The sequence below is a fragment of the Corylus avellana genome, chromosome 7 (genome assembly GCF_965113065.1).
Source record: "Corylus avellana chromosome 7, dhCorAvel1.hap1.2, whole genome shotgun sequence".
Lineage (NCBI taxonomy): Eukaryota > Viridiplantae > Streptophyta > Magnoliopsida > Fagales > Betulaceae > Corylus > Corylus avellana.
In genome coordinates, this window is record NC_142496.1 from 9,419,086 (window position 1) to 9,434,599 (window position 15,514).

The 15,514-nt window shown below is 34.9% G+C and overlaps 2 protein-coding genes across 6 annotated transcripts; one reads left to right on the top strand and one right to left on the bottom strand.

Annotated features, from left to right (window-relative positions):
• The first annotated feature begins 256 nt into the window (after positions 1-256).
• Positions 257-10,536, top strand: LOC132184784 (DNAse I-like superfamily protein). Of its 5 annotated transcripts, none has more exons than XM_059598537.2 (14): positions 257-736; positions 1,921-2,084; positions 2,741-2,806; positions 2,904-2,956; positions 3,695-3,776; positions 5,053-5,099; positions 5,851-5,938; positions 6,282-6,374; positions 6,511-6,543; positions 6,697-6,791; positions 7,690-7,828; positions 8,159-8,244; positions 8,327-8,411; positions 10,142-10,536. In XM_059598537.2, exons 1-14 carry the CDS (start codon positions 391-393, stop codon positions 10,208-10,210), a joined length of 1,446 nt encoding a protein of 481 aa, XP_059454520.2. In that variant the 5' UTR covers positions 257-390; the 3' UTR covers positions 10,211-10,536. The 5 variants fall into 5 exon arrangements, with proteins under 5 accessions (XP_059454520.2, XP_059454522.2, XP_059454523.2 ...); XM_059598539.2 differs by having other exon boundaries at positions 8,327-8,406; XM_059598540.2 differs by having other exon boundaries at positions 7,717-7,828.
• A 3,261-nt stretch (positions 10,537-13,797) lies between these two features.
• On the bottom strand, positions 13,798-14,672 carry LOC132185284 (ethylene-responsive transcription factor ERF119-like). Its single transcript, XM_059599077.2, has one exon. It carries the CDS (start codon positions 14,629-14,631, stop codon positions 13,798-13,800), a length of 834 nt encoding a protein of 277 aa, XP_059455060.2. The 5' UTR covers positions 14,632-14,672.
• Between the last annotated feature and the right edge of the window lie 842 nt (positions 14,673-15,514).

Sequence of the window (15,514 nt, forward strand, 5' to 3'; positions counted from 1 at the left end):
CAATTTTATTGACTATAACGTTTCACGCTATCATAATTTGTTAAGTTAGTGAACAAAATTTGGTTGTAAGAACTAAATTATTTTTTTGGCATACTACAAAGACCTTTAAGTTCATTTTAATACTACCACAATGAGTTAATTGCAAATCACATAAACCATTTTGCATCCCCCCCCCCCCCTCCTCTTTTTTTTAATAAGAAAATTCATACTTGGGCATAACCTCATCCCAATTCTGGACAAAAAAACACCTGTTCCCAAGCAGGCCCAAATGTTTGCACCTACTTCGTAGCCGATACATATAAACTCCTCACAGCAACCGCCACTCCCACCAGCGCGGCGCGTACACCCTAATCCTGAAGTCCACGCGCCACCCCTTGAACTCAAAAGACCATGAAGAGAGGCCACCGCCCCCAACCGCCTCCGGAGCCTTCTTCCTCACGCGCTGCCACTGTGACCAAGCGTAAGCACCATTGTCTTCAGCAGGAGCAATCCCGTAGTAGTAAGAGTAATAGTAATAGCCGCCACGCGAAGAGGTGCAGAACGAGAATTGTCTCGGAATCAGAAACCCTAACCGTAGTACCCGACCCGCCTCGGACCTTACCCGCTTCTAACCGGTTCGAACGCTTGCATTCTTCGTCAACACCGCGTGGGAAGCAAAGACACAAAAAATCGAGCGCTAGAGATTGTAATAACCGCCAATGGGTTTCCTCTTCTTGCGATACTTCTAACTGCGAAGGTGAAAAAGAAAGTAAAAATCTTTATGTATTTATGTAAATATTGTTAGTGCTTTTCCTTTTAGCAGTGTAATTGATTATCAGAATGTGCAATTTGTCCTTGAAAGTAACAGCTAAGATAATGGATTTTGTTTTTGGCTTTTCTTCGTCGTTTCACTTCTTTGAATTTTGCATTACTTGAATAGAGAGGTTTTGGCTTAAAGTGCTTAGTTTGAAGTTGTAGGTGATTTTGGTTTTCTAGGCGGTCATCAGTTCAGGAAATTGAAAAAAGTGTTCGACTTTCATTCGAGAGCTTGTAATAGTGGCGTTGATTTTGAAAAAACTTAATAATGCTTATTGGTTTGTTTATCTTTCCTCTTACTACTATAAGACTACCATGAAAATTTGTTGCCAAAGTATGAGAATTCTGAGTAACGGCATGTTAACTTGATAGGGGTTGTGGGTTTTCTCTAAATTAAATTTCTTGATACCCTTTTACATGTTTAATATGGTACATGATCAAATTACTCAAATGAGCGTGCTTGGATGCGAGGCTGGTTGCTTGATGATGTGCTGATCTTTACAATAAAATAATGATCAGCTTGAGTTTGGAACTAAGTATTCTTTCGTGGAAGATGTATGTTTGATCTAATCACTTTTGCTACATTACCAAAAAAAACTCAAAATATGAATGTAATAAGTAAATAAAGGGCATAATTTGTAGCCTGACACTTTCTTAATTATAGAGTGTGTGGCAAACAATCTGATAGGGGTCTTCTCCAGGAAAGGTACCCGAGGTTTGAAGCATTATGGTTAACGTTCAATCTGAATTACCAGATCATTTGAATTGTATTATGGTCTTGATAAGTAGAACCGGGGAAGATCTTTTGTCTAGTTAAGACTTCTGTCAATTGTCAATATCGTTAATTATTTTTATTAAATGCTTCATAAATATCTGTTTCTTGGACATTTCTGACCGATTGTCTAGTGGGCTGTCTGCATGCACACTCATTGAAGATGATCATTTCTTTCTTGTATTTTTTATCTTTTCTTGATTTTTATCTCATTGGAGTAACCCTTTTACTCTCTTCTTGTATGCAAGTGTGTCGATGAGTGGATGGGTGGGTGTGACTTTCAGCTTATAGGACAAGATACCAATATCTATCACTTCTTTGTTCTGCCTAAACCTTTTTCTTTTCTTCCGCAGATAAAGTTGTCGTCGTTTCATATAATATACTAGGTGTTGAAAATGCATTAAAGCATCCGGATTTGTATTATAAAGTCCCTCGCAAATTTTTAGATTGGGACCGACGAAAAATCCTCATATGTGAGGAGATCAATCATTACAATGCAAGCATTCTGTGTTTCCAGGTAAATTTACAAGTTTTTCATTGGTGACACACATTTGTGTGCGTGGAGATGCAGTTGTCTGTATGATGATTTGTGAGCATTTTAGATATATTTAAAAAGAATTATAATAACATCTGGTTTTCTTGTTCTCTGAAATTTTGTTGTTTTACTTATAAAAACAAAGGTATAGAAGCTGTTATAACATTAATACCTAGGAGTTCTTAATATGTAGAGGTAATATGCTTAAATTTATTACTTACAAAAAAAATATATGCTTAAATTTATTTACACATTGGAGGCTGTGGTCATGATTTCAATCTTGTGTAGCTGCATGGGTTGTATTTGATTTTTTCCTCGATATCTTATTTCATAGCAAAGCACCACTTTTTTGTCAAAATTTTTCTTTGAGTCAGTTTTTTGTATGACTTTGAATGTTTTCATTTTTATAAGATGGTAAATGCCTGAACCTGTTTTTTGATAAGTGGGTATATACCTGAACCTTACTCTATGAAGTATCTTCTCTGCCTTTAGGGAGTTTAATCTGTTTTATTTTATTTTTCCAATTATCTGAACCTCATATCATATATGAAAGGCTTGACTGTTAAGGGCACTTGAGATTGAGGCATGTTGTGATGAATTTTGTTTTTACATTCTCATACCCACTCTTATGGCTGCAGGAGGTTGATCGTTTTGATGATTTAGATAATCTTTTTCAAAATAATGGCTTTAAAGGTGTTTACAAGGTATAGTAAGATATTACTGATAGTATGTCTAGTCTAACCACTGTGCTTTCCATTATGTTCTAAATAATATAGAGTAGTGATTACGAATCTTTTACAGGCTCGAACTGGTGAAGCATATGATGGGTGTGCTATATTTTGGAAAGACAAACTGTAAGGTTTCTCGACCCTTATGGAAATCACAAATTTCTGCCGCACTGTAGTATAGCTTATTATACTTTAATTAGCATGTTTTGTCATGCGATTCATCTATTATTTATTTTCTTGGAAGTGGCTTTATTGTTTACCTCTTTCTCATTTACTTTTTTTTAAAAAAAATAAGTAACCCGGATATCATTAAAAGCGTAAAACGCTCCCAAGTACACAAAAAATATACATGAGAAAACACCTAGCTGCTAGCTAGTAGGAGGAAAAGAACAAGGAACCTCTTTCTCAATTACTAGACAGGCTTTCCCTTGGTTAATACAAGTTTTATTATAGATTCTTCAAACTCCAAATACCTGACAAGAATTGTGATGGATATAGTAAAGAATAATGCTACACTTACTCCCACTTATTTACACAATTTTTTCACACCTATGGGTAGCTTTTAAAACCACCATTGAATATGAGATAAATGTTTATTGGATTTTGATTCAATAATGGTTTTAAAAGCCACCTACGGGTGTGGAAAAATTGTGTAAAGAAATGGGAGTAAGTGTAGCATTCCTCATATGGTAAATAATATACCTTGACATTTTGATTTTTTACTATGAGCATGCCTCTCGATGCCTTTTTTGATAGGTAATACCTTGTGTATTGGTTTTATAGCTATTGAGCACTTTGTTTGCAGTGAGCTTAATTAGTCATATTTATCATCATTTTGAATATCCAAAATCATATTCTGAGCAGATTTACCCTTTTGCATCAAGAAAATATAGAGTTCAGGAGTTTTGCCCTTCGTGACAATGTTGCTCAACTTTGTGTTTTGGAGGTATGCAGATTTTCTAATTTTTGCAATTTGATTATCCTTTTACCTCTTCCAGGGGTGTATATTTGAAACAAGATACCCATTTGCTAAGATGTAAATAAGTCAACCCCAGTATTGGCCTAATGGTTCAACTTAGCTTCAAGGCTGATCTTTCATGTACAATATGGTGTTATGCTTGGAAATTTCCATCTTCTATTAGTTTCTGTCATTCTTTTTGGTTTTCCCTCATTCCTGAAATTCGTTTGTAAGTTATGGTGGCATTCCAAGTTCAGATACTGCCTTTCCTGAAGTTTTAGAGTCCCATGGTGGAGTTTTTGTGAAGAGTGTAAGAGTTATAAGATCCACTTTAGTTGCATTTATGGTAACCTCATTTCATGTTCCCTAAATTGCATTGGAACTTTGCAAATTTAAGTGGAATGTGGAAGAGGAAGGCACTCCCAGTTGAGATACTGGCTTTGAAGAAGTTCAAGTGTCCCATCACTTGAGGCTTTGTGAAGACTGTGAAGTTACAAGATACATAAAAGTTGCATTTATGCGTTGAAACTATGCCAATTGTGTGGAACAAGGGGGAGGAAGCATAAATATTATACCCTATTGTGTTTCAGTAGTACATTGCATTTGAGAATAATGTTTTCTCAAGGACCTTTTGGCTTATAGAGTGGAAAGTGTATGACACTCAAGTGGTAAGGGCCTTGGTCTTGGTGGCATTCCATTAGGTCTAAGGTTTGAATCCCCCTGGGTGCAAACAATTCGTTAGGGTCAGCCCGCCGGTAAAGCCGGAGTATTACCCAATCCATGTAGAAGGGGCGCTTTACACGGGTCCGAGGTTTACCCGACGTGGGTGGATACACAAAGTGGCCCTGCCTTGGAGGGGTTCCTCGTCATCAAAAAAAAACATTCTTACTTGCAAAAACAGAGAAACTAAAGGAAATGGTGATTACACAATGGTCTAGCTACATAAGTAGCTTATAACATTCATTGATTTTTTTTTTTTTTTTCTTTTGTTTTTTAGTTGGCTTGAAGTGCTTTTCACCTCAGTATCTTGTGATTCTTAATTATAGCTGCTTTCTGTTTCATGGCTGAGATGTTACTTGGTAGTCCTCGAGCAGTATCCCTTTCCTTTTTCTTTGTTGTCCTTTTGTTTTTTTCCTCCAATATTTGTTGTATATAATTTACTTGACTTGCTTTGTTGTCATGGGAAATCCAATTATGCTTCCGATTTACTCATAGTTTTTCTTTTTAGATTTTATTCATTTATATTTTCTTTTATCTTATATAGATGATCCAAAATCAATCAGAGTCTGAATTGTATACCGAAAGATCCATGTAAGTTTCATTTTATTTTGTATAGAAACATTCATGCAACTGGACAAATAGATGAAAATCATGAAATTATATCTGCCTTTATTAGTACTTAATAAGAGATTGGGCCTTATGGCCCTTATGTGTCTAACTGTCCTTTTGTGCCGTTATATTTTCATCTTTTTTTTTTTTTTTTCTTCCCAATAAAAGATGCATTAATAAAAACAGTAATTGCTGGAAACAAACTAATTAAAAGAAAATTGAGCAGGAAAGTTTACCCTAGGGAGCCTGCTTTAAGACAAGCGCAAATAGATCTAATGATGATATATTATGGGAGAAATTTAGTCTGCTGTCAATAAAAATCCAAAGGAACACAGTTTTGACCATCACCTGTGCTTGTGCTTGAGAAGGTTCCACAGCTGGGAAATATGGTATATGAATTGGTGATCAAATCTGATTTTTTTTTTTTTTTTAAAAGTTTAACCTGAAAATTGTAAAGCTATGCACAAAAAATCTATATCACAAACAAGTCTATCGTACTTTTTGCTCAAGAAAAAGAGAAGTCCATAATACTTTTGCTTTGTAGTTCATGCAATGTATGATTTTATTCTTCATATTTTCATGAAATTGGTTTTTGAACTTGTGATTCTTCCTCTCTCGTAAGAGATTTCTGTACGTGCTCAATTGTCATATCCAGAAGATACGAAACTCTCATATTTTTTGTTTTTGCAAAAACACTTTGCCAGTTCAATCACTAACTTATGTGCCCTTATAGGTCTCCACCAACTCTAAGTCGAAGATTACTGGTTGGAAATATACATGTACTCTTCAACCCAAACCGTGGAGACATCAAGCTAGGCCAGGTATTTACTGCTCTATTCTCTGTGAAAGAGCTGAAATTCCTGCGGAATGGTTTCAGTTAATATCTTTTGGGATTCTCAATGTTAAAAACAGTCCCCTACTCTCATCTCTTATATGTACTGTGCATGCAAGTACATTCCCCCCCAAATCCTTTCCTACTGGGGCTGTTGGCTGGAAGGGGGAGTTAGCTTCAGATTCTATATATGAACTCATGGTTGTGATGCCATAATATTCCACTGCATCATCAGCTGCCAGAAGAAAAGAAAGGATTTTTCTATTTTCATTCAAATGGCTTTTTTTTTTTAACTACAGTAATAAGTTTGCATGTAAGCTACAATCCTGTAGGTTCGAATCTTTCTTGAAAGAGCGTACGAGCTATCACAAGAATGGGGTGACATCCCAGTAGTAATTGGTGGGGATCTAAATAGTCTTCCTCAGGTGAGATCATGCTAGGCAATTCTTAATGAATAAATAAAAAAATTGTAGAATGCAATCGTTAATTTTCATTGTCACTTATATCTTTTTTTTTTCTTTTCTTTTTTTTTTTTTTTTTTTTTTTCCATCCTGTGGTCAGAGTGCAATTTATCAGTTTGTGGCTTCATCAAAGGTGAGTTCAGTCCTTGTGGTGTGTCAAGCCTTTTTTTGTGTGTGTGTGTTTTGCACATTCTTGGGACTCCAATGGCCTTAAATATCTCTGGGTTGTCTCTCATTTTTTTGGATTTAATATGAAACACTTCGTTGTTGCTGGAATTTGTTGCAGTTAGACATCCACCTACATGACCGCAGAAAAATTTCAGGACAGCTTGAATATCCATCTCAATGCAGAGGCAGATTTCAGAATCAGAATCCGGCCAGGTATTTAAGAATTCCTATCAAAATATTTTATTCTACATTCTCAGTCATGAGTCTGATATGACGTGTGTAAAATAGTTCATTTTCAAGTTCCTTTGCATCTTAACATCTATACATTTAAAATAAAGTATCACTAAATTGAGCAGTAAATGAGATAGTTCTTGAAATGTTAAAGTGAGGTTGTTTACATGACTATGAAGAAAACATAGACCTAAAGTAGTATATGAAACAAGGAAAAAAAAAAAAGGAAAGGAATTTTATTTTGAAAAGTGTTAAAATCACTACTTATACCAAAAGTTTAAGCTGATAGGAAATCATGAATTTAATTATTTAATTAAATACTTTAACAATAACTTTGTTTTATACCCTCTTCCCAGTTTTTTTTATTTTTTTATTTTTTTTATTTGACACCGGGTATTCGGAGCTTCGCTCCGACTAATTCCGAGGGTTCACAGGTCCTCAGCAAGGAGCTTTCTGCAAGTGCACCTCGGTTAATTTAAGGGGTGAACTCCCAGTCGGATGGCCCCAAGAAGCAATTTGCACTCTATGAGTTTCGAACCTAAGACCTTGAGGAGTGTACTCAAAGTCCTAAGCTGTCCAACCTTTGAGCCAACCCCTTAGGGTTTACCCTCTTCCCTGCTATTAGCAGGTTAGAGTGCTCGCTTAGCAGCAAAGAGATTTACTCCTAAATATGTGCAGGATTATGACCAGGCGTTCAGCCTTCATCCTTTCTGTAGTTTTGATGGGGATATTCATTTTAATAACCCAAGGCATATATTGTCACATGGCTTCCATTGCCTCTCAGATGATTACACTAGTGGTGAATATTGATTAATATGATGTTGTTGTTGCTGTGTTTCATTACTATCACTATTACTATGCATAGATTGGTTTATTCCAGATGCAATGTTTTGAAGTCTATCTCAAGGTCACTGTTGTATAGATGGAGTGATGAAGAACGAAGGCTTGCAACAGGTAGTGGAGGAGCCACCCATGTTCAACACCAATTAAAGCTTTCCAGTGCATATCATGGTGTTCCCGTAAGATGCTTGAATCTTTTCACACTATTTTATTTTCTTGTATACCTTAGATTGCCAACTTATGAAGGGATGTTGCTTAACTTGTTCAAACGAAGTATAATAATGTGCACTTGAGGAATATTGAGGTTGATATCTTACACAAGTGAGACACGATGAGTATTGTAATCCCCATTTAAAGGAGATATTTTATGACTGAAGTACATGTATGTCGGTGTCTTACACAGGAACTCTGCCAAATATTCAACATAGGAGTATCTTTATTGCATGTTTCCTATTCAGCTAAATTGTTTCCTGTGTATTTCTTTCATAACCTATAATTAAATGATGCAGGGGAGCTGTAGAACGAGAGATAATCATGGGGAACCCTTGGCAACATCATACCACTCTAAGTTTATGGGAACTGTTGATTATATCTGGTAGTTCAAGTTTATTGTAAAAAGTACAAAACTCTGTTTGCCTTTGAAAACTTTTAGTTATTGATACGTTTGATTGACACAGGCATACAGATGAACTTGTACCTGTGAGAGCTCTCGAGACCTTACCCATTGATATTTTAAGAAGAAGTGGAGGGCTCCCAAGTAAGGTACCTTTAGGCTTTTAAATACTGAGCTTGATCAATCATATCATACAGAAATTATCTAAATATACTGTTTAAGGCGCTTGTTCTTGCATATTATGAGAGTTATTTGAATTTGATCGTGAAAGTTTTCATTTTAGCATCTTAAATTTTCAAAGAAAAGTAGCTTTGAATGTTGGTTTTTTATCCGTACTTTATGATATGACCTCAACAATGCCAGATATTTTAAAGAAGTTATTTGTGTGTCCACACCTACTCATTGATATGTCTATCTTGAATGTAGGAGGGGCAAAGGGTGCAATTATAAACTTAGTTTCATGGAGACTTTTTTAAGTAGGGCTATGTCTGCAATAGTCACATATCTTAAAACGCAATGGTTGCATAGAGAACAGTTGATAGAGGGTTGTAATAATTTCAATTTCCTGGACCATGTCTCTTTTTGTTTTTTGTTCAATCAAGTGTAAACAAATGAAAATTTCAGTTAAGAGAGGCAAAGAGCAGGATATCATAAAAGATGTCTAGTAGCTATGTCTTTGTTTCATTTTTCATGTTATATTTTAATTCTAAATCCATGTCTCAATTCATTAACCTAGAAAAAAATACAAGAAATTGTGTCTCGTGTTCAACTCCATGCAACAAGGTTATAGAGGAGACTTCAAAATAGAGTGACTGACAACAGCTAGAATCAATGGTTAATTTTGGGCAACTTTCCTCCTGAATTGCTTTCAGTGAGAACCTCAAATTGGAGATGGGAAGAGGGGAAGTTATCTAAGATGTGTGCAAGATTAAAGTAAGGAAGCAAATGGCTTTTATAAGCTCTAGCTCAAATCACTTTCCTGCCCTTTTAAGAATGGCGTGGAAAGTGTTGGGAGATAAAGCGGTTACGGAGTTTTTATCAAGAGTATATCAATATACATAATTGAACACAACTCTAGCTCAAAAGCTTAAGTTAATGGGCTAAGGTCCACTTAGGTATATTAAGCATTCTTTTCTTTTATATTTTCTCAATGTAGGACACAACACTCACAAGTGCACTCACAACAGAGAGTAAATCATAGTTCAAGACCCATTGAATGTGTGTAAGTAACTTGCTATAGAAAGAAAAAAAAGGGACAAATCCCATTATAAGTGGGGAGTGAAGTAGCAAGTTATTCGCTTCAAGTAGAAGACATTACAAAGCCAGGGGGCAAGGATGCCGGGGAGACGGGGTTGGGAATTAATTCGTGGCACAATGGTCTAGACTGTAAATTTGGCTTCCAGTAGAGCTGATTGGATTGGCGTATTCGTGTAGCTGACTCCATGAAATTATGGACTAAGCCTTTGTCTGGTTGAGTTGTAACGTTTGCTTATTTATCGTTTTCCAAAAAATAATAAAGGGGATATGTTGCATCATAATGTAATTTTACTAAATAACACTTAAATCACCAGCTTTAGTAACAATCATGGTCTTTGAACTGATTCTTTAAACACCCTTTTTCTCTTGGAAGTTCGTGAATGTGTTGCAATTTGAGGGTCCATATCTAGGAACAATTTTCAATGGATATACCAATATTAGTTCATATTGTTAATCTTTTTCTGCAAATTGTTTGTGAACATCACTGAATGTTGATTGGCCTATATTACAGACTCAAGAGGTTAGCCTTTGTTTCCTTACATTGTAAGCTTATTATATATTGACCTCTGCTCTCAATGTTAAATTGTCCATGGATTCATCAAGTTTTACTGTTAAATTGCAGAAATGGGGCAGCGATCATCTCGCGCTTGTATGCGAACTGGCTTTCACGGATGACGTCAAAGGGATCTGAATACTGGGGAGTGTACATTCTGGAAAAGCTTTGGTTTCTTCTTGGAGTTCCAAAGGCTTTGAGGAGGTTTCTTCGCCTTGTTTGTGGTATAGTATTCGTTAGGCATCATTCATTTGGTCCTGCAAAGATGGGCGGGACACTCCTTGTCTTACTTACTGGGAGTATTATGCAGAAACAGCTTCACTATTTTAGAAGCATCCCAATAGATCTGAATGATTTGCATTCTGATAGAAAATCACTGTAACAATAAATAAATCCGTGCTTGGTGTAGTTTTTTTTACTGCACCTAAGCGAAATTATTGTTATTATTATTATTATTTGAATTATTCCATATTTTCAGATGCAAACTACAGTTCTCACTTCTCTGACCTTTCTCATCTTGATGCCATGGCATAGTGCTGAAATGTTGCCCGTGACATAGGTTATTGTTTTTTTGCTGACTTTGTAAAATCCTCGGTTATCTGTAGGGGCTGCTGATCTTACACCCTACCAACTTTAATTAATGGGGCAGTGGTCAAATATTTTCGGATTTACTGTCACACTCACTCTGAAGAAGAAAAATCTTTGGATGGAGAAAGAGGGACCAATTAAACCAACGTGCCGTTTGTTTGGGGGGAAAAAAATGAGAACATGTAATAATGTGGTTTGGAATTTGGCGGATAAAGTCTCCACAATATGTAAATAAACGAAAGAAATTTGGAAGGTAATAGAAAAGTCGCGTCTCTTTATTTGTTCGATAAATAAGAAGGATATGATCATCCTATCTAAAATAAGTAACTAAAATCTGTTCCCCTATTTTGATTAATGACTTTTCAAATGTTATATATATCATTTGAATAATATTTCTCTTCTCTTTGATTGAGGGAGAGGGAGAGAGAAATGAATAGAAAAATATAGCCAATTATAAAAGTAAAAAATAAAAGGGAAAAATCTACTTTACCCCCTTGAAGTTTAAAGAGTTTTTCAATTTAAATCTCGAAGTTTAAAAATTGGGGATGTACCCCCTAATGTTTCAAAAACTTTTAATTTAAACATTCCGTTACTAATTTCCGTTAAATTGGACGAAAATTTAAAAAAATAAAAAATAAAAATAAAAATAAAAGTCTAAGGGTAATTACGTAATTTCATAGATTTTCGTCCAATCTGACGAAAATTAGTAACGGAAGGTTTAAATTGAAAATTTTTGAAACATTAGGGGGTACATTGCCAATTTTTAAACTTTGAGGTTCAAATTGAAAAACTCCTGACACTTCAAGGGGTAAAGTGGATTTTTTCCAAAATAAAAAATCTTATGCATTTATCTAAAGTGCTTTCCTATATATGAGTAAATGCATGTTTGAGATTGTATTTGAAAAATAGAGTTTTTAAGTCAAAATGTGTTTTTTGACAAAAACTTCATTTTTAAGCTTTTGTCAAAAATACGTTTTGACAATTTTTAGGCTTTTTAAACTCTTAAAAACGTTTTCAATTTTGTTAATCAAACAAATATTTTTTTTCAAACAGACTTTTTAAGTGTTAAAGTCAAATGCACAGCCAAACAGGCCTTAAGCATCGTAAATGAACTATATATTGCATTTGGTTCAAAGAGTCAGATGGAGATTTTTTTTTTTTTTTTAAGAGTTTAGTTAGTCATTTTATATAGAAATTCAAAACGCATAAACCATTATGAATTATATAAGACAAAAGATTACGTTATTGGAGGAAGAGAAGATTAACCCAGAAACAAGAGCAATTCCTCTAAGAAGTGGCTGAGAGCTTGCCAGACATGATATGCAAACAAAATTGTCAAAATGACAACCTAAGCTTACTAACCTAGGATTAATTATTGTAATTTATAAAACATTATTAGTAGCTTTTCCTTCTTTTCTTTTATTTTCCCCCTTTTTATCTCTAGTTTATCAAATGAAAAATGTTATATACCATTCTAATATTCTACTTTTATTTCACCATACTCATATAGAATTGCCTAATAATTCTTAAAAATAATAATAATAATTGATTACTAGAAAATACCACATCTTATCTAGTGAGAAAGAGACCAAAAGAGTGGGGCCGGGCTTTGAAGTAGGCGGCTGTAGGTGCAGTTGAGGCTTGTCAGGGAGGCAGGTGGCCATGGCTTTCATATTTCATTTTCAGCCAAAGTCCACAGAAAAAATAAATAAATAATAAATAATAAATAAAAGTATATTTTATTTTTATCTGAAGCAATTAAAGCTATATTTGCTTAATATTTGAAAGCTACTTTTAACTACTTCCTCCAAAGTTTTTTCAAGTGTCAATTGCTTGCAATGCAAGTGAGCTTATCAATTTTGGCTAAACAAATCTTACCTATTCCAATCAAAATTTGAAGTCATATTTGAATGGTTTGTGGGTATTTTACTCTTATCAAGCAAGATTCCCTAAACAAATTTGAATTTGCTAGATTCTTGTGGCTGGATTTTCATCAACTTCATTTATCACACCTTAATCTTTATCACGCCGCTCATAATTTTATAAGCACATCATTACGGACGATATGAAAATGAGTGAAAAATAGGACGAATAATGATTTTTATCATTTTGAAGCTTAATGATTTTTTCTTTCCTCGTCTTTGTTCTTAATTAAGCTTCCCTCAATGGGTTTTTAATAGACAGCATTTTGTTTTTTATTTTTTAAATATTATTGGGTATAGTTGTGTTTCAGAAGATCAGTACTTTGTTGCTAAAGTCCATCACTGCCTTATCACCACAAAGAGGGGTTTTTGAGAAACGTAGGACTAAATATAGTTATTCACTTCAAATAGAAATCCTTGAGAAGCCTAGGACTAAATAGTCATCACTTGTTAGCTAGGTGATAGTCTTTAACTATTCACTATAACTCAATAATAGTCTTTTAAGTATTACTCAGTAATAGTCTTTAACTATAAGTCAACAATAGTCTTAAACTGTGACTTTATTCTCGAGCTCCATGATATACTTTATTTTCAAACTCCATGATATACTCTAACAGATATCATACGAAATTTAAAATTATAAGCTCCTAGACTGAAGTTGAGAATGAGTTTTTCTGTCTCTAATACAAATTAAGATCCCCTTTAATTTTAAAGAAATAGTAGATTTTCAAATTACGTAATTTTAGTTGTTTTTAGATATCGAAATGCTTGAAAAATGTTATATATTATAATTGAAACTTGAATATATTTTCATGAGGTTTTTGCTCTCTTTGTTATCAAAAAGCTTTGAGCCAAAAATTGTTTTTTAATTTTATGAAAAAGAAGTGTCTCTACAAAAGTGAAAATGAAGTTTTTTTGGAGGAAAATTCTTTTTTGTTAGCTCGATAACATGCCACATTTTTCATAAATAACATTTTTCAAGCGTTTTAATACCTAAAAATTGTCTAAATTACGTAATTTGAGAATTTACAATTATAAAGAAATCTTACGGGATCAAGAAGAAATTCTCCCTCAACAAAATTGAAAGAAATCTCACAATAAATCTAAAAATTGTTTTTGTATTCTTTTATATATATATATATATATGAAAAATGTTAGATATTCTCCTAATATTTTCCTAATGTCTAACTGTGATGTGGCTTTTAAAATCATCCTTTATCTGCAAAACTGTAATGTTTCCTCAATCCACGAAAAATCCTGGTCAGAAAAGTAGTCAAGCGAAGGAAGACCGCCGGCTTCTCCATATTCAACCCCACACATTTCATCCCCATCAATGCCGTTGAAAATTCTGTCGAAATCGTTCCCCAACACCGAATAATCATATCCCGGAACCATCTCTCGGATCTCCAATGGCTGTACCAATATCGCCATTTCCGGCGGAGCTGCAGCAACGGACTCTTCTACTACTTCTTCAATAATCGTTTCCACGTTGCCTTCCTCCTTGACCGGAGCCGGGGTGGAGACATCGAGCACAGACAACGGCGACGGACGATGAAACGGATTTTGGGTGTCGACCAGCATTGCGGTAGAATCAGCCGGTGGTGATTTCAAGCTTTCAAGCTCCAGCTTCTTTTTCTTGTAAACACGAGCAGCCTCCTCCTCGGTATTGTAAGTACCAAGCCACAGCCGCCGGCGTTGAACTGGATCGCGGATCTCCGCTATATACTTCCCCCACTTCCGGCGGCGTACGCCCTTGTATGCAGAGGAAGATCTCCGAACTCTCTTGCAATCTCCCTCATTGTCGGAAACCTTCGACGTAATACTAATTTTCGTTTCATTACTGGGTTGTGGAGAATTTGTATCAGCAAACGAAAAATCATATCGGAAATTAGGAAGCAGAATCTCCTTGACAAATCGCTTAGAAATTTTTCCTTGTTCTTTCTTCAACTCGTGTTCTTCATCATCATCGTCGCTTGAAGAATCGGTGGCATAAGGATCATCGACCATAATTCGAATTTTCCTCATATTTTCACTGCTTTTCATAATCATTGTCTTGAATTGAATATTGTTTTTTGATTCTAGGAAAAGAATCGAGATCCTTTTCAATCAATCTTGAGTATCACGAAAAACCCAAAACCCTTAAACCCAAATTGAGAAGGAAACAATTTGTGTTTCTGAGATAAGCCCCGAAGGAGTCTAAACCATAGCAAGTCCTGCAAGAAAAATTCTTTTTATTAAAAACAAAACAAAGTAGAATAAATCCTAAAACCCATCATAAATTAAGGTTTTTTTTTAAAAAAAAAAAAAAAAAACAGCGCAATAAAAGACATAAAATAGACAAAAACCCACAAACTGTTTCGATCTTAATGGCGTGAAAAAGGTTTGGGGAAGACTGTTTTTGGGTCCGACAATGACAAAAACATGATTGCGTGCAAAAGGTGAAGAACAGGAGGAATGTGTTAAAGGCTAAGAGCTGCTTCAGAGCTCCAGATTGCAGATAAAAACCAGACGACATAAATCCTCTGCTTCACACTTTCTTCGGATAGACTTCCTGTTGGAGAGAAAAAGAAAGTCTTACATATAAATAAGCGAAAAACAAAGTTTACTTTCCAAAGATAACTTTCCGGAGACAAAAAGGAAAAAACCTTTCCCGGACTGATTTGGTAAGGTTCTGGCTTTCTCTTTGGAAAAACGTACGTTTTCTCTCTGTTCTTCTTCTCCACCTGTGCCAAGAGGCCATATAAGCAAAGCCCGCGTGCCTTGCCTTGGCTCCACTAGGACCACCGCTGTTTTTGAATTTCTAAACTATTGTCTTTTTTTTTTTTTAATTATTATTATTATATATATATATATATATATAAAAGCATATTTTAGCCCAAATATATATTATAAACTAGGAAAAAATTCACCTACCCCTCAAACTATCATCAAG

Excerpts from the sequence above, each read along its gene's own strand:
- LOC132185284 (XM_059599077.2), bottom strand. The coding sequence starts at position 14,631 with ATGATTATGAAAAGCAGTGAAAATATGAGGAAAATTCGAATTATGGTC.
- LOC132184784 (XM_059598537.2), top strand. The coding sequence starts at position 391 with ATGAAGAGAGGCCACCGCCCCCAACCGCCTCCGGAGCCTTCTTCCTCA. Across the intron at positions 2,085-2,740 it reads CAAGCATTCTGTGTTTCCAG|GAGGTTGATCGTTTTGATGA; the intron begins GTAAATTTACAA and ends TTATGGCTGCAG. Across the intron at positions 7,829-8,158 it reads GTGCATATCATGGTGTTCCC|GGGAGCTGTAGAACGAGAGA; the intron begins GTAAGATGCTTG and ends TAAATGATGCAG.